This window comes from Pteropus alecto, unplaced genomic scaffold (assembly GCF_000325575.1).
Source record: "Pteropus alecto unplaced genomic scaffold, ASM32557v1 scaffold65, whole genome shotgun sequence".
In the NCBI taxonomy this organism is placed as follows: Eukaryota; Metazoa; Chordata; class Mammalia; order Chiroptera; family Pteropodidae; genus Pteropus; species Pteropus alecto.
Genome location: NW_006439191.1, coordinates 9,413,078 through 9,431,576, shown reverse-complemented (window position 1 = coordinate 9,431,576; position 18,499 = coordinate 9,413,078). Strand labels below are relative to the sequence as shown.

The 18,499-nt window shown below is 38.2% G+C and overlaps 1 protein-coding gene across 1 annotated transcript in view; it reads left to right on the top strand.

Moving 5' to 3' along the window:
- Positions 1-18,499, top strand: part of LOC102888097 (potassium channel subfamily T member 2-like) — a 145,909-nt gene that overhangs the window by 49,161 nt on the left and 78,249 nt on the right. Inside the window, 1 exon segment of the mRNA XM_025049843.1 lies at positions 7,430-7,538. Coding sequence (XP_024905611.1) covers positions 7,430-7,538 — 109 coding nt within the window.

Genomic DNA, 18,499 nt, shown 5'->3' with positions numbered 1-18,499 from the left:
AAACAAATTTTTTAATTTGATTATTTTTCATCGACCAACATTAACTATCGGTGACCTTAAAACTGTCCCAAAGAGAAGCAAAAATATCCCTGCGCTATCTCTGCCACAACATAAGACTCACCGGATCATTCTGTTACGGTGCGAACGATTCTGAGACCCACGGAGCCCATTGAGATTAATAATGAGCCTTTATTAGCCGGTGACTGACTCTCTACCACGCAGGGCTGGAGGGGATCAGCCCCGAGCTTCCAGAGGAGGCAGCTTAGAAAGCCTCCAACTACATTCTTGAATAAGCAGATTACAAGAAGCAGAAGTTAGCCGGTAACGTTTTGTACAAAGATAAATGTATCCGGGGAGCTCAGATCAAACAGGGCCTAGCAGACAGTTTTATCATCTGTACCTTGGAATGTTTCGCTTCTCCTGGGGCTGATGCCTGGAGATGTCACCTCCCTGGGACTGAGTTACTGCTCTTCCTGGGGGCTGGCGCCTGGAGATACCGCCTCCCTGAAACTGGAGGATTTCCACTTTTACAGTTCACACTGTCAACAAAAGCGCTTTTGAGGTACTTTCTACTAACCTTTGGGTTTTCTGAGGATAAAAGGAAATGAGTCACATGCAGACAAACGAGACCATTTTTATTGTATATATCGCACGCTGTGCAACTTTGTTCAAACGGTCTCCATTTCCTCGCCTCAAAAGCGAGGCAGAGGGACCGGGCCGTCCTCATCAGAATGGGCCGGAGGATTTCTAAAAATCAGGCATTTGTTAAAATTCTAGTCAGGGTATAGGGGGCGGGGTTTGGAAATGTGTGTATTTTTAAAAGCTCCCCAGGCGACTTGGAAGCACGGTCCAGTTTGGTAACCTTTGGCACAGGTGTCTCTAGGATATATTTTTTTAGGCCTAAATATCTCTAAATGCATAATTAGATTAAATTTAGGCAATTTACCACGCTAACTTCTATTTTTTTTTAATGTATTTTAATTTTATAAAGAAGCGCCTTATTATTTCTGTTGAGTAGGGACGATGAACGCCCGGGTTTCTAGCCACATCTGGCGCACAGACAGGAACTCTGGTGGCTTCAGTACTGACTGGAGATAAGGCCAGGTGTGCACAGGTCCCTCAGGATCATGGTTTACTCTTTCCAGAGCATCGATTAGGCACCTTCTGTTACCTTAATCTAGGGCCGTAAGGCCGAGAGTGGCAGGCTCTATGTCGCCCTTGCTCTAATTCATCCGAATGTCTTGCTCATACCTCTGATACTATAGTTATTTACCTTATGTAATTGTCCATTGTACCCCGCCCTCCAAGGAGTAACTGTGTCCTAAAACACTCGCAGCCCTCCAGGACCTGTAAGATTCTGAGTTACAAAGTAAGCGTTAAGATATAAGTGTATAATACCTTTAATGTGAATTTGGGAGCTTCCCAAATTCCATCTCCTCCTGACACGACGACATTGACCGGATGTTAATAAAAAGATTTCGCTCGCAGGAGAAAGGAGATGGTAGACGAGACAGCGCTAGTGCCGGTGAGGAAGCAGAAAGAAGATGGATGAGTGATGACCGAGCTAACGGACAGAGGAAATGAGGATTTTAGTGGAAAGAGGAAACGAATCAGAAAGGTCTACTTTTTGCAAATGAACCTCAAAAGTCTCAGGAAAATAGAGACACCGGATGCCTCTGCAAGTAGGGTTGTTGTCAGACCAAACACGAACAGGGATTCGAAGTCTAGAAGAGAAGCACTTCGAGTCTTTGAGCCCCTCCGCAAGCCCACTGCCGGCCACTTCCCCCTCCCTAGGGAAAGGTTTACTGTCTGCAGAACTTGACCCGAGAATACCTTTTACTCAGAACAAGCAGATGCAATTGAGACTCTGTGGAAAATCAAGAATTAAAGAGCAACCTGCGTCACTGAATGTGAGATGGTGCCCCGAGATGACTCAGAGCCCTAGCAGCCAAGTCCACACCTCCACTGGCACAAGCATGAAGGCACTTTCTCTGGGAAAATGGCCCATTGAATTACAACATCACACACACACACACACACACACACACACACACACACACACACACAGAGGGAGGGAGGAAGGGAGGGAGGCAGAAGATAGATATAAAGTCTGGAATTCCCAACTCAATGCCCCTAATTGATCACCCTACAGTAAAGTCCATGGGAAATAAGCTGCCTGTGCTCACTAGGTCCTCAAACACCTTTTGAGCAGGTCATTCCCACGTATGTTCAGACACAGGGATCACTAGACAGTTAAGGAAATTGCTAACAAGAAAAGGCACGAATGAACAAACGAACAAAAAGCAGACAGGAAAGAGGAACTCAGAGGAGGCATAAACAAAACCCTACAATTCTGGCAACTGTCAGAGGTTGGGGCGTCTTGGACAGAGGGCCAAGGAGGAGGACCCAGGTCTGGTAATTGGATGGGCTTTTAGGTCTTGACAGACAGAAGGGTAAAGAAGAAAAACCCACGTCCTGAGTGGCACTAAGTGTCCCGTATGTTTGCTCCTGTGGCAAAGCCTGGAGTCTCGACTGTCTTGTTTCCGTGGACAGCGTCTCATAGAGGTCTCTGCAGAGACTTTGAGAGACTTGACTGTAAAATGAACGGCAGACTCTTGCTAGTGTGCTCCGCGTGGACACACGCAGCCTCCCATTTCTCTTGTTTCAACCATCCTTACACATGTGGGCACAGTGATCCAATTCAAGAAGATTTCTTTAGCAAAACAATATGTAGAACCCAGGAAAACTCTAATATATGTGGAGTCTGTGCTAAGCAGCGCCCACGTCAGCACGTTTTCCCACGTCGCTCCCCCGTGTTAGGACCGGCCTGGCGCTGCTGCTGTCGCAGACGGCACCACGTTAACCTCCAGCGGTTCCCAGAACCCTCCTGCCCTCCCCGTGCTTGGCGGAAATCCTATCAGGGTATTAAAGCCAGGAGGGTATTAAATTAAGGAAACTCTGCTCCTTTATTCTGCAAAGATTAACACGTTTTTTGGATTGTTTGGGTTTTTTTTGTTTTTTTGTTTTTTTGTTTTTTGCAAAAACGCTGTCATTTTGTTTCGTTTATATCCTTCTGTAATGTTACGTATGTTACGTATGAGGGTTTAGTCCTGACGGACCATTTCAGCTGCCTCTCTCCAGCTAAGCTGTTGCTTTGGGGAGGTGGGGGGATGGAAAGCAGAAGTAATTCTTCCTTTATGATTCTCAAGTCCTCCTGCAATTTAATCCTCACATGCACGAAAACGTCTTGAATCTCCCTTTAGAGGACACAAGATGAAGTCTTTAGAATTTTGCTCTTCGTAAGTCAGTATCACTGCATTTTCACTTGCTGTCAGGAGTGAAGTAAGTGGGTGTCCTGGGAAAGCCAGGAGCCTTGGAATAGTAATGTGTTCTTACCCCACTGGGCTAAGGACTGTCTGGTCCCCCCAATTTTAATCGAGCTCACTCACGTTAGTCAACTGGGTCCCACGGGAAAATTCTAGGACATTCTTGGGAAATTCCTACTTCATCCTACAAAGTAAGGCAGTCACCCATTCCCAGGCTACACACTCTTCAACATGGGTTGAAAAACCATGTTGAAACCATTATCACATCAAGAAACATGTAGAATTATATTTTACTGACTCAGTTAAGGAGCAAAGTAAAAAGTTTGACTTCGTTTTAAAAAGTGACCAAAAATATAATGTCAATTACACTGAAACTTCTTTGGAGAAATCTTTGTGAAATAAGATTGGGCAATATTTTGTTTCTCTTCCCTTAATTTTAATTCCAAGGATAAACGTGTAGGATTAATTAATGAAATGTTTATCATTTCTTAAGGAAGAAATAATTTAGGCTACATTTTTACATCTTTGATCCTAAACATTTCTAAAAATTATTTTTAATAGACTGATTTATCTTGCAATATTTTTTCGCTATATCTACGCATCTCTGAATCAGGATTATCTGCTATATGGGAAAAATTTTTTAAATCTACAGAAATAAATTTTTGATATTAGGCATACTTCTAAAAAATGTGTCCTAAATGAGGTTCGAAATCATTCTGTTGTTATAAAATTGTTCTTTTATATTATTTTCTTTGACAGTTACACCTTTTGAAAAATGTTGATGGTACATCATTTCTGAAAGATACGTTATTGCCAAGTTTGCAAAATTAAATGAGCTCTTTTGTTATTTTAATAAGTTTCATAACCAGACAGAATACTGCCAACCTTAGCATTAGTTTGTGTACATTTTTGTGATTGGAGGGAGAAAGCGATTGTGAAAAACATCAAAATGAGAAATTAATGGGTATTCAGAAGGATTCTGCTTTGGAAGTAATGATATTTTATAAAAGTAAATGTATTTTTATATTCAATTTTATATTTATTGGAAAATCAAAAAGTAATCATGAATCTGAAATTGGCATAGCAGCGTCCTTAGTAATATTTTTCTTTTTTATACTATTTTTAAGAAATCATGTAGTTTCAGTGAGTTTGATAATCCTTTCCGATGGTTCTATTTCAAGTTAAAAAATGAAGCCCATGATATCTGCTTTTTAGAGAAAATGCTGTAAAACGCATTTAAAATTTTTTTAATATTTTAACACTAATTTTCTAGAAAAAAATCTTGCATTTTTCATAGTACTGGATTTGCAGTCTAAGTTGCTACTATTGAAATGCATATTTTAGCTCAATTTGCAAGTCCATTCGATGAAACAGTCAAACAAACAAAAACACAGATTTGACATTCCGTGAGTAGCTTTCAAATGGTCAGACGTGTGTGCCCATCATATCACTTCATGGCCACCGCGGTTATTTCAGAGATGAGAACCAAGGCTTCAAGTTGTTAATAAGATTCCCCAGACTGGCAGAGTCGGGGTTCGCCCAGTGGGTTCAACCCCAACACTTTCTCCTTTGTACCCAACTGCTTCCCATGATTATAATAGCTTACTGTTCAAATGGATCACACATCTTTCAATAAAAGTGGTACCACTGTTTGAAATTACTATCAGAATAACATATATATGTAGGATTTTAGGCATCAGCTGTCTGTTCTATTACTTCTCGTCCTTACTCTATCCCTTAAGAGAATATTTGCTTCAAATCTATTACACTATTGCTAATATACTTGGCATCTCTGCTTTGTAAGAAAATGACATGTGTTTCTCTGGTCTTTTGTTTTTTCATTTTTGCGTTTGAAGATTGATACCATTTACTTTTTGTCCCATAACCAAAACTAAGTCTTCTGCCATATCGACTGATCGACTCTAAATATTGAACCCGACACTTCGAATTTTGTGGCTAGGTACACTGTTCACTGGAAACCCAGTGATCATGTTGGCTACATGTTCTTTTCCATTTCTTGTGCTGCTTCCTGCCACCTCCAAATTTTCAAAATCAACTGCGTGAGATAGGAATCTCTTACCATTCGTAACATCTTTTTGATAGCTATCTTTAGTACATTTGCTATTTACACTAACTATTCTATCATATGTTGATTTTTGACATTTTTGTGTAAAGTTTACATGTCTTAATTTATTTAGCTTCAAATTTACATGAGGCTAATTGACATAATTCTTTGTATCCTTCTTAGACCTTGTGGAAAAATCCCAAAGCCCTGAAATCAGACCAGCGAAAAATTAAGCAGTTACTCAGAGAGAGAGAGAACCAAGAGAGAGAGAGAACACACCCAAGATCTGGGCAGTGTGTTCAGTGGCAACATTCCATATATGCAAGAATTTTACGCTAGTTGATGGGTCAGTTTGAACTCGAACCGCCACAAATGGTGGGAGTTGCTGTGGGTTATAGGCAGTTCAAACAGGTACTTAGGCAATACATCTGTTATCTAGACAGAACAATCCAAGGGGAGAGTGAGTCTTCAGTTGATCTTGAGACCACTCTGCCCTTTGGCCTATGCCGGAAGCATGTTTACAGAAGCAGAACAAAGAGCTGATTATAAGGTTAGTCATTTGAGTGGAAAATTCGTCTTCAACCTGAGCATGGTATTTTAGACAAGAAACGATGTGCAATACTGTAACACTATGTCCACTTTTAACCCTTCATCTATTCCATAATACTCTCGAGTGTTCTGTATGGTCCATGTTCCCATGTACAGCTGAAGACGCGATTATGAACATAGGACACAACTCCGTTCTCATGGAGCTGACCAACGATTAGTGTTTGTGTATCTAAACACATCTAAATATAGAAAAGGCGCAATAAAAATGCGGTCTATTTTTCAATGGTACAGCTGTGTAGGGTGTTGGCCATGAATGAAACTTGCAGGACCAAAGCTTGTCTGAGTGGGTCAGTGGGTCAGTGAGTCAGGGCGAGCGATGTGAAGGCCACGGATATGACTGTGCGTGACTGTGGACTCTACGCTGTACACTCAGGCTACACTAGATTTGTTAAAAATGTTTTTCTTTCTTCAATAATAAATTAAACCTCAGCTCACTATAACTTTTTTACTTTATAAACTTTTTAATTTAAAAAAGTTTTTTTTTGACTCTTATAAGAACATGTAGCTTAAAACACAAACAGGTGGCACAGTTGTATAAAAACATTTTCTTTTTTTATATCCTTATTCTATAAACTTTTTTCTATTTTTAAATTTTTTATTTTTACTATTTACTGTTTAAACGTTTGGTTAAAAACTAAGACACATATACAGTAGAAAGGCCTGCACAGGGGCGGGGGGGCATCAGTACTTCACCTCCACATCTTGTCCCACTGGAAGGTCTCTGGGGCGACAACATGCATGCAGCTGTCATCTCTTGAGACAACACTGCCTTCTGCTTCTGTAACACCTCCTGAAGGTCCCATCTGAGACTCTACTTGAGGAAGTGTCGCTCTTTTCAGAAGTAAGCCCTTGGTGGTTTACTTGGTTTGTCTCTTTCTTTTAAAAAAAAAAAAAAATCATAGATCTGTTTGTAAGAAGATAATGCACCATAAACATCTCTATTAACGAAAAACTTTCAGTGTTGGGGTCCACGTTTTCAAACGTTGTAAGGAGTTAGTTGAGGTCTGCAGAAGCTTCTGCTCAGCCCTTCACGTGAATGTTTTGGGGGGTCTTCTTTTCCTTCTCCTGCAATTTCCTTTCCCTTGCCTCTTCTTCAGCTGTGTGTTCCAGTTCTAACAACTCCCCATCAGTCACTTCCTCGGGAACCCCGTCTAGAAGCTCCTCGATGTCTCTCTTATCCAGCCCAGGAGAAGTCGTTTGCCATCCCCGCCACGGCCTCGGTGATTTTTGCAGCCTCTGCACTAGGATGTTATGATGGCTACAACGTCTCTAGATGACAGGGATTTTTCAGCTGCATCATAATCTATGGACCACCACTGTATTTGCGGTCTGTCGTTGACCGAAACGTCAACGATGCCGTTATACAGCACGTGACTGTCTTGGACACTTTCCAACTTGTTTCATGGTGTTTTGATTTGTATCATTTCAGGACCACCAGACAATTCTGAGAGCGTGGGCTGTGAAAGATTTTGCTCCCAATTGCCCTTTGTATGTCCAGATATTGAAGCCTGAAAATAAATTCCATATCAAATTTGCTGGTAAGTTCGATCTCGAATGAGATCCTTTGAACTTTCTCAAACTCCCATTGTAGTTATAAGAGCTGCGTCTCTGAAGTTAGTGGCAACTGATTATGTTCATGTTTCTACAGAACAGATGAGTTTTCCTGTTCATTATCTACTTATTATGAGAGAAATCTGTTCACATTAAAATGTGACAAGACCATGTTTTGGGGTGAATCTTTACTTTTTTATATAATTTGGTGATTTTAGCAACTGAAGTTACTGGATACCTTTTTAAGCCCAAATAGATATGCAGTAAGAGTTTTGTGCACAATATAGACACAGGTTGCAAATGTTGGATCTATGAATTTATACTTAACATTCCCACACAGATAGATAATACTTTGTTATAGATTATTTAATACACATATAAATTTACCACACAGTAGAGTAACATATTAAAGTATATTTAAGTATATTTCAATAAATTTAATTTGGGAGTAGAGTTTGAAAACAATTCTAGAGAAAGATACATGTGAGTTTTTTATGATGGCACTGCTTTTGAAATAATTATTTACATCAGATTATATTGCAGACTATTCAGAACTTGAACAGTAAAATGATACTTTTTTTTTTCTTGAATGCTTCTGTAGGAACTAATTTTGATCCAGGCAGTAATTTATATATTTTTGTTCTAAAATACAACAACCTTGTGTTTTTGTATTTCACCTGAATAGTCTAAAGCTTCAAGTCATTAAAATGCAAATCATTTTAATTATGTGTTAGCGAAATGTATTTCCTTCAGAAGCTGTGTTCACATATCTTAAACTGCTTACCTTAAATGATATTTAAATGAAAATTATAAACACTAAGACATTTTTAAATAATAAGAAAATCATGACATGATTGCTCTTCAATTTGCTGTCTTTCATCTTTTGTGACTAAAGACATCATTTAAAAAAAAAAAAACCGTCTAGCATACAAGTTAAAGCAATGGCTCTTAACTTCCGCTGCATTTTAATATCTCTTTAGAAGGTTTTCCTTTTAAAGCACTAATTTAGGAAATTCTGATTTAAACGGTTGGAGCTGGTGTCACAGTTTCTTCAAGCTTGTTTTCCAAACTGAAAATTAAAAACAATAGCACCTACTTCATAGAGGATTTTGTGAAATTAAAGTAGTCCATCTACTGCCTCTTATACATAAAATTAGCATTCGGTAAATGCCACTTTTTAAATCTAAAAGCCCTTTGTAACGAAGCTACCTTATTTTTATTATTATTTGGCAATAGAAATATTTCTGCAAAATTCTAATCCTACCTGATAAGGCCTTGCTATGAGAAGATTTTTAGGAAGGCAGTAATGACATAGCACTAGGCCAAGTCCAAAAAATATGAATTTAAATTTGACTGCCACCACTTAGGATTTAGCTAGCCAAATTAGTATTCTGAGCCTTATTATCCTCTCCTGTTAAATGGCCTTGTGTGTGTGTGTGTGTGTGTGTGTGTGTGATGTCTCTTTCGTTAGCATTAGTGTTAAGGATTAAATAATGTCTGAAGCATATTAGGTGTTTAATAGATAGATACTGAATGTGGATCTTAAAATAGTATGTAGTTTGGGAAGACAATTTGTAATTCTGAATGCGCTGTAACTAAAATTCCAAACAGACTCCAGTTCTTTCTCCTTTAGCGAGCCATCGATATGCTCACGATAGATCAAATGCAGTCAAATAGTCTACTTTTATAAACAAAAAAAACTACAAAGACTTTGTATTGATTCTTTCTTATGTTCTTATTTTGCTGTTATTTTGATAAACTCATTGAAATGAATAGAATATTTAAAAATTCTATCCCAATAGTTTATGTCCATATTTCTCATTAATGGCATCCGCTGAAATTTCTTTTAATAAAGTCTATTCTTTTATGGCTGAGATGACAGCATCTCAAAGGAGCTCTTTTTCTATTATGGAAAGATGAAAGCACCCTAGTTTCATTAAAATGCCATAAAAACAGTTTGGTGTATGAGACTCTCAAACCAACATAATATATTTACATCTTAACATGAGGTTAAAAAGATTACAGACTTAACCTTTCCAAGGGCAGTGAGCGTATCAAGCTGTCACTTAGTCTGCGTGGCGGATTGCTAACATAATGGTCTCCGGTGAACCATGCTCCCCGTGTCTGTGTCCCACTGCTGTGTGACACTGCAGCTTATGCCGCGAGGAGGCCAAATCCCGCCCCTTGAATATGGGATGTCTTGTGACTGGCTTTGACCCATTGAGTGTGAGGGCACTAAGTTGTATGACATCAGAAGCTGAGCCTCAGGAGACCAGCTTCTGCTTTCCCTCCCTTGGAATACGGGCCACAGACAACATGCAAGGAACCCCAGCCTAGCCCTTCCCGGGATGAAAACGCCCAATAGGAAGTGGGGCACCCCAGCTCTTTAGGCCCCAACCCAAAGAATCACGCTGATCCCCAGAATTTTGAGGAGTAAAGCGGTGAAGGTTTTAAGTCACTACGTTTTGGAGTGATTCGTTATGCCGCAAAAGATAACTCATATTATGTGTAGTCATTTTATATTATGATTTTGTTCTTATACTCTCATGAGTGTTAAATAGCATGATTCCAATTATCTTAAGACATAAAACAAGATATTTCTATTTCCATTTACATAAACAGCCTCTTATGTAAATTGTGGAACTCCTACCATGACTCTGATATTTTTTTTTTGAAAAGTAGATTCATGTTTTTAAAAGATGGAAAAGAGAAACTTCAAAATTTGACTTATTAGAAAGCAAAAACAACGTAGCAACCTAGCAAGTCTTACTTTACACAGATTTACCATTGCTATCCAATAAGGATCCTCTCTCCTGCACTAAATGACTATAGGCGTTCATTAAAGTAAATTATTGAATCATTACACTATAACTTGGATGAATGATTGCGTGAATTAGAATTTAAATGATCATCTACACTTTGATCAAATTCACAGAGAAAACGTCCATAACGGACATGATTTCAACAGTAGAAAGAAAGGCTCTTATTCTTATCATCAAGAAGGTAAGAATAGTAAGCCTAGAGATAGAAAGAATAAAATCTTCAGTAGAATAATAGTTATGAGGAGAGATTTCTGAATATAAATCCACACGCACTAAATTATGATGAGATTCAAGTGACGTAAAAATATACTTCACTATACACACACACACACACACACACACACACACACACACACACGCACACTTCACAGACAATTGGATTACTTTCAGCACCGCAAATTTTAAGAGGAAGATTAACTCAAATGGGCTCATAGAAAAATATAGAAAGGATACTTTTAGCAGTTTGTCCTTTTTATAAGAAATTTCTCAAAGTAAAGAGCTCACTATTGCGAATTCTGGACCGAGACCATCAGTCAAGTCTTTGTGCTACTGCGTGTGAATGGCATAATCTCACACTTCTTAATCTCTTAGGCTTGAGTTCTTCGACATGTAAAATGAGATAATAAGAGAAATTATCTCATAGGGTTGTTATGATTTAAAAAATACAAGAATATCAGTCACTTGTAATTGCTACCGATCTGACGGACGGTCATCATGAATCTCCAGTGCCTATTCCCCGTCCTCCTCACGAATCTGAATGATCTTTGTTTCCAGAAAGTGTCACTGAGCAATGCCCGTGGTGCTTCACAAACAGCTTGTTACAGACATTCACAAAGCACACGATTCTTAGCTCGCCCATATTTTCCAGAGGATAGAAAAAAAGAAAATCATCTCCTCGACTCATTTTAGGAGGCTAACATAGCCCTGATTCAAAACCCCTTATGGAGAGTATGAGAAATGATCATTAGAGATCAATTTAATTGATTAACATAGCTGAATAAATCATATAAAATATGTTAGCGAAATGAACAAAGTAATGTATTTTAAAAATATGATATCATCACTAAGTTGAAATTATTCTAGAAATAGGTCATTTTAATATGATCATTTAATGTGATCATCATTTCAACAGATAGAAGAAAAAGCATTTGACAGCGAATTCAATATCCATTCTCAATTAGAGAAAAAGAAAAAGTAAGTAAAAGTGTTGGAAAGATTCTAGTAAAGAACCCCTTAACCTATGGCAAGTTATCTACACAACAACTAGAGGAAAAAAGAATTTTTAACGGTCACGTGTTGAAAGTCTATCATTAAGATTAGGTATAAACACGCGTGCCCACTGAAACCACTTTTACTCAGCGTGCCCTTGGAAACCCTAAATTCAGTAAGGCCACAAAACGAACACAAGGAATAAGCACTGGAAAGTGAGACACGAGACTGCCATCATCCACACATCATAGGATTCTCTACCAAGAAAATTCAAAACATTTTCCTCCCCTCCCTATCTGCCCTTTCTTTAGGGAAGCCCATCCATTTATCCGATTTCCAAAATGAAATCTCTTTCTCAGTGTTCGCCACGCGCTCCAGTCTCATATCTAACTGCCTCGTCGATACCTCCTATTAGATCACCAATACCTGCCTCAAAATTAAGGTATCTAGAAATACCTGACTTTCCTTAACCTCAAATCAATTTCTCCCCCATTTTCCCCAACACCATCCGCTTGGAACTCCAGTCAAAAGCCTCTCAGTCCATTTTCCATCATTCGCGTCCAATCTATCAAGCTCTGGAGGTTACACTCCCTGTCTATCACAGGCTTATCCACTGACACCACCCTAGCCCACGGCATGGTCTGTGCACTCAGTGTTCCAAAACGCAGTCCTTCCTCCTTCTCCCTGGCATCACGAGTCGTTTCTGCAAGCTTACTGCTGCTCTCATTCACCCTGGCACACATGTGATAGTGACTGCTGCTTGTCCATTACAGTAGGCAGCTGCATCTTCATACCTCCAATGTCACCCTAAATTCACACGCTGTCTCCTTCCGATATATCGATGCCGACAATCTTTTACAAAATCTTTATTTTTAACAGATTCTTTCTGTTGGCTTATTTCTGTCAACCTGCATAGATCAAGAGATGAATGGTAATACAGCTTTGGTTATGTTAAGTCTCTTTTCCAGTAAAAATATTTTTACCGATACACTTATTCTTTTTAAGACATGGCAATTGGTACTGTAACATAGGAGGAGGTGATGGTAGTGATCCATAGCTATAGTTCATATAAAAATGTGGTTTTATAACATGTTGCATTCTCTGTCAACCTCTTATGGGACTAGCAATTCCAGGAAAGCCTTTTCGAGGACAAATATCTGATTGGAAATTGCCTAGAAAAAAGATTATGCCTCTACATTGTTGAACCCTTTATAAATTATCTCCCTTCAGTTCTAAAACCATGACAAAAAAGGCAAAACATTATATGCTATAGTAGTTCAGTTTTCAGACATGTTTTTTGTAGCCCCAAATTTAATCAGAATAAAAGCAAGGCTGTATTCTCTTTCTCAACTCTACAATCCAAAATCACTACACACACACACACACACACACACAGAAGAAAAATGTGTACTTTACTAGGAAAAGAACTCTTTTATTGAAAAGCCTTGAATGACTTTAATAGATAAACTGCTCCCAATTAGTTGAATTTTTAAAAGGTTTGCTGTTTGTCTCCTGGTCAGATGAAATTACTCAGAAAGTCAGTGGGAGATGAATCTGTGTTATGTGAGTAAATTAACTGCTAAATTTTGGTTAACAGTCTATTCACATCACCCTCCCTCCCCACCCATAAAGTGTTATGTCATCTGTGAATATTCGATTCCCTTTGCTTTGTCAATGAAATCTCTTTCTACTACTGGGTCCTCTGAAAATCTCTCATTTCACGTTAACAGATGTAAAGAGACATAAAAATCAAATATGTAAATTTTCACCCACAGGAGGAGGAAAGAATGTAAAAATCAAATTGCAAATGAGTTTGTGAATTTTCTATGACTTTTCCATGCTTGGGTAATGGTATTTCATAAGTAACCAAATTTGAATTTTAGTTCATGAATGAAAGGAAGACTCATACCTCAATAGTAAAGTGTTGACTGAATGAAATACTTCCTACTTCACAACTAAAACATGCCTGGGAGAATGAATCATTATTCTAGAACAGTAGGAGTAAGTTCTGGGGGGAAAAAAAAAATCAATTGTGGTAAAGTTAAAAGGATAGTCAAAAGTAAATACTTTGAAACAATATCATTGACAGTATTGTATAAGCCTGTATTTTTCTTACAGTAGATAGTCATGGTTACCATTACAAAAACAATGTTGTTTAAAATCTACACATGTACACACACACGTGATGTACACACACACGTGATGCATGCGCGCACACACATCCTGGAAAATAATTTCCTAAAAACTGAAGGCCTTGTCTCAGCTCAGCCACCATTTATTTTTTAATATAACACCAGACATTCTAATGCCTCATCTCTTTTCTACCCAAAAAAGAGTGGAAAAATATCTCCAAGCAATATAAATATTGGAAACGATCTTAGCTGTTTCTAAATAACATATGTGTGCGCGAGGCTTGACTTTCACCAAATGGTGAGGTGTGAGTTTTTCGTGCTGAATAATTTCTTCATTTCCCATCTACCACCCACAGAGACATCATTTCAAACTTTATCCCTACAACCTACTTAAGAACATAATGCTTCATATGCCTATATTTTAAAGTGAAGAAGACACCAAAACTTTGAAAATTCTTCAACTTCATTTTTAGCTGACATACAATATTATATTAGTTTCAGGTGTGCAACGTAGGGATTCAACGTTTATTCACCTTATGATGTGATCACCACACTATGTTCAGTAACCCTCTGTCACTGCACAGGGTTATCGCAGTGTTATTGACTCTATTCCCTGTGCTGTACATTGCATCCCTGTGACTTATAACTGTTAGTTTCTGCCTCTTATTCCCCTTCATCTTTTCATACCTCCCTCCACCAGTTTGTTCTTTGTATCTGTGAGTCTGTTTCTGATTTGTGTTTCTTCGTTTGTTTGTTTCAGATTCCACAAATAAGTGAGATCACCTGGTATTTGTCTTTGATTTATTTCACTAAGCTTACCACCCTTTAGGTCCTTCCGCGTCGTTGCAAATGGCGAGATTCTGTTCCTTTTTATGGCTGAGTAACATTCCGCTGTATGTCTGTACCACATCTTCTTTACCCTTCACCTATCAATGGACACCTAGGTTGCTTCCATAACTTAGCTATTGCACATAGCGCTGCAGTGAACCTAGGAATCTTTTTGAATTAGGGTTTTCATTTTCTTCAGAAGTGGCATTGCCAGATCATATAATAGCTCTAGCTTAAAGTTTTTGAGGAAACTCCATACTGTTTTCCACGGTGGCTGCGCCAATTTACAGTCCCACCTACAGTCCTCAAGGCTTCTCCTTTCTCCACATCCTCAGAACAGCCTCGTCTTTTTGGTAGTAGCCATTCTGACAGATGTGAGGGGATATCTCGCTGTGGTTGTAATTTGCATTTCCCTGATGATTAGTGACGTCGAGCATCTTTTCATGTCTGTTGGCTATCTTTGAAAATTCTCCAATTTTAGATAGAAATATTTACTCTATAATTTGTCTTATTGCATTGATCATCAGAAACCATTTAACAGAAAGCCAGGTTCAAAACCAGCCCAGTTTGGAGTCTTTCAATTTTTTCCCGTTTTCCTCACTATTTTTTATTTTGCAAAAGATCAAATATATGGGGTTTAACAATTATGCAATGAAAACCTACATGCCTGCATTTACATTCAAAATTGTGAACATTTTTTCACATTTGCTTAATCTTCTCTTTACACACACACACATTTTTACTTCAACGTGTTTTACCTAAGAATGACATTCTGCTACGTATCCTCAACATTTTTACTCCTAAGAGGGATAAATAATTCCGTCAGTCTGGTTTATATTTAAATGCTGTTTGTTCATTGGTCCCCTACAGAAGGTCTCCTAAGACTGCATCGTTAAATTCAGTTTTGACGAAATTGATATTTTATTTTCCGTTGCATTTTTTAATATTCAAATAATTTTTGATTTACGGAAGAGTGGCAGTGTAGACAGCACAGGCCACTCCCACATGCCTTTCACATGGCATGGCTTCCGGAATGTTTACCCCTTATATATGCACGGTCCATTTAATTGAAACTAAAAAATTAACATGGGTGTGGATTATCTTTAAGTGAAATATATTCCTGTATTTTGCTCCTCCTAACAAAATATCAATAACTCACTTGTTTTTATTTTTGTAAGTTTTAAAAGTTTACTATGTGGCTCTGTTAAATAGCCAAACCTGCTTTCCGGTTTGTTATCTTTGACACTTGATTAAATTGCCACCAAACATTAGGTATTTCGAGCCCTTTTCTTGTGGACCACTTATAATTAAATTAATTCAAAGCATCTTTATGTTTTTCTCCATTAATTTTCTTAAAGTTCTACATTTCTCAAAGATTCAATTTCATGGTTCTATAAACTAGAGTAGCATATTTCTTCTTCTTTCTTTGAAAAGTGCTAGGCATATCCTATTAAATCCTAAACCTATGACTTTCAGGTGTAGAGTACTTTCTTGAAATCGATGTTTTATAAAGAAAAACAGTATGTCCCCTTTCACTCTCATTTGTTCATTCGAAACATTTTTAGCGAGTCCTACTGTGAGCAATTCATCATTCTAGGCACTAGCGGTACAATGATGAACACCATGGACTAACTGTCTCTTCTAATGGCACACTGTCTCATTTTCTTCACCTCTCACCCCTCATAACCAAGGAGCCAGTGGGCTTTCATGTTCTGATCAAGAACACCGCTCCAGCTGGGCCTGTGCTTTCTGCCCAGAGCTTCAGTTGCAATGTTATGATCCCTGCCCCACCCTTGCCACCCTCCATACATATCAAAACTCATGATTCCAATTTTATTCTAGTCTCACAAGATTCTGCTTGATGAATTTGGTCAATCCGATGGACCTATTACAGATAGTTAAGGCGTTTATAACTTAATATAATATCTCCATCCCTGGAGTAATTACTTTTGTGTTGAGAAGAGTCTCTTACAATATTTAGCTACAAAATAATGAGTTCCAAAGAGTAGGATAGTTAGCAAGTAGAGATGGCGATATTATAAGGGGAGCTTTATATAATCTAATATTGCCTCAAATCACACCTATAAGAACGTCTTAATGTCATATCGTACAGACACAAATGTGTGTGAGATTGTGAATTAGGCGCTACTGAAGAATTGGAATGTTGGAGAAGTAACGAGACACTAATAAAAGTTGTAAGCAAAGGTATAAAATTTTGACTTTAGATAACAAAGTAACCTTAGGGGAAATGTGGAGAACAGTGTCAAGGACAAAAATGACCTCGTAGGGTGACGATTCAGGAAGCTATTAGACTTGCTCAGGTGACAGACACTAAGAGATTGAACCAGAGTGGCGATACTGGAATGAAGGCTGAGAACAGATCCGTGAATCATTTCAGATATTCTGTAGACTTAATAATCAATTGACTGTGGGAACCAAAGGGGAGTGACAAAATGTTTTAATTTATCTTGGCAACTCTCATCTCTTTTTAGTATGTCCTCACATTTAATATGAATTCTAGTAGTTAACTAATCGATTTTCAATTGCTTAGATGTTCACTTAACTCTAGAATACGAGTTTTTTCACTGCTCTATATCTGGTTATAAGCACCACCCTCGACTCACGGTGTCTTGTTACTGGAGTGCGCACAGTATATTATAGGATGTAAAAACTTTAAAGATCCAGTAAGAATGTTAAAAAGTAACGCTAAATTCAGCAAAGTAAAAAGATACGCGAAAATGTATGAACTCTCTCTCCAATGTACAAGTAATGTTCCATCATCAAGTGACAGAAATGACACAGGAAAAGGCTACCAGAAACTGAGATACAGGTCCCGGTCATGTTTTCTGCATCATTCATTTTCTCCAGCTGAATGTCATGTCCAATGCATATTATATAGAGTGCCGCTGTGGCGTCCATGCTGGGAACTGTTTGACAGTGTGAATACCAGGAGTGACCATCCAGGAAGCTGGCCACCTCAGGTCGATTCTCTTATTCCCATTGTACAAGTGACAAAACGGAAGCACAAAGGTATTGAGCCAAATGCTGGAGGTGCCATCTTAAGTGGTAGAGACAGGACTTGAATCCGCATCCTCAGTCTCCAGAATGTGTACTGTTAATATGTGGTATTGCTGTCAATAATTCATCTTAATCTTTAAATTTTGATGATTAACAGTTGCACATTTTGTGTATCTGTGTTGTCCATTTCATTTGTGTTTGTATTTGTGTCTAAAACACATCCTCGTGTCCTTATTTTCTACACAGGTGACTATTTTTCTTTTAGTGAATTATAGAGACATTTCATATTTCAAAATGATTAACTTTTGACTTTTACATATGGCAATTTTTCAGTTTGCAAGTTGCCTTTGGGTTATGTTTATGGCGTTTTTAACTCACGGAATTTCTTTTTTTCACATTTGTCAATTTTGTTTTTATAATTTTTCCTCTAGATTACCCATGGATTTATGATTTGATAGTTTAAAGCAGTTTATTTTCCCAAAATTTGCTTCTTCTGAGACAGACCTTTTTGGCAACCCCTCGGATTATCTCGTAAGGTCAAAAACAGCAGTACTGAAAGCGAATGACTGAAAGGCCAAAATGACTTTATTTCTTGGACTCTATTGATGTCAATACCCTGTCGGAGAGGTGCAGGGGCTGTTCGGTGGAAGGCTGACGGTTTTGAGGAAGGGCGATCCGTAACAGGCCAGGACTTGGCAAGACAAAATATTTGACTCAATTATCCCATGAAATTAACCTTATTTTACATTAAGAAACTCCCTTTAAAGTTCACATGCCTCCTGGTAAAACTGAAATTTTAACATTTTTTTGTATGTTACTTTTTTCAGATCGTTAGATGACTATCAGGCTGATAGTAGCATCTGTCTATCTACCTATCATCTAATTTATATCTACCTACCTATCTGTCTACCCATCTACCTAAGTCAGTAAGGACAGATG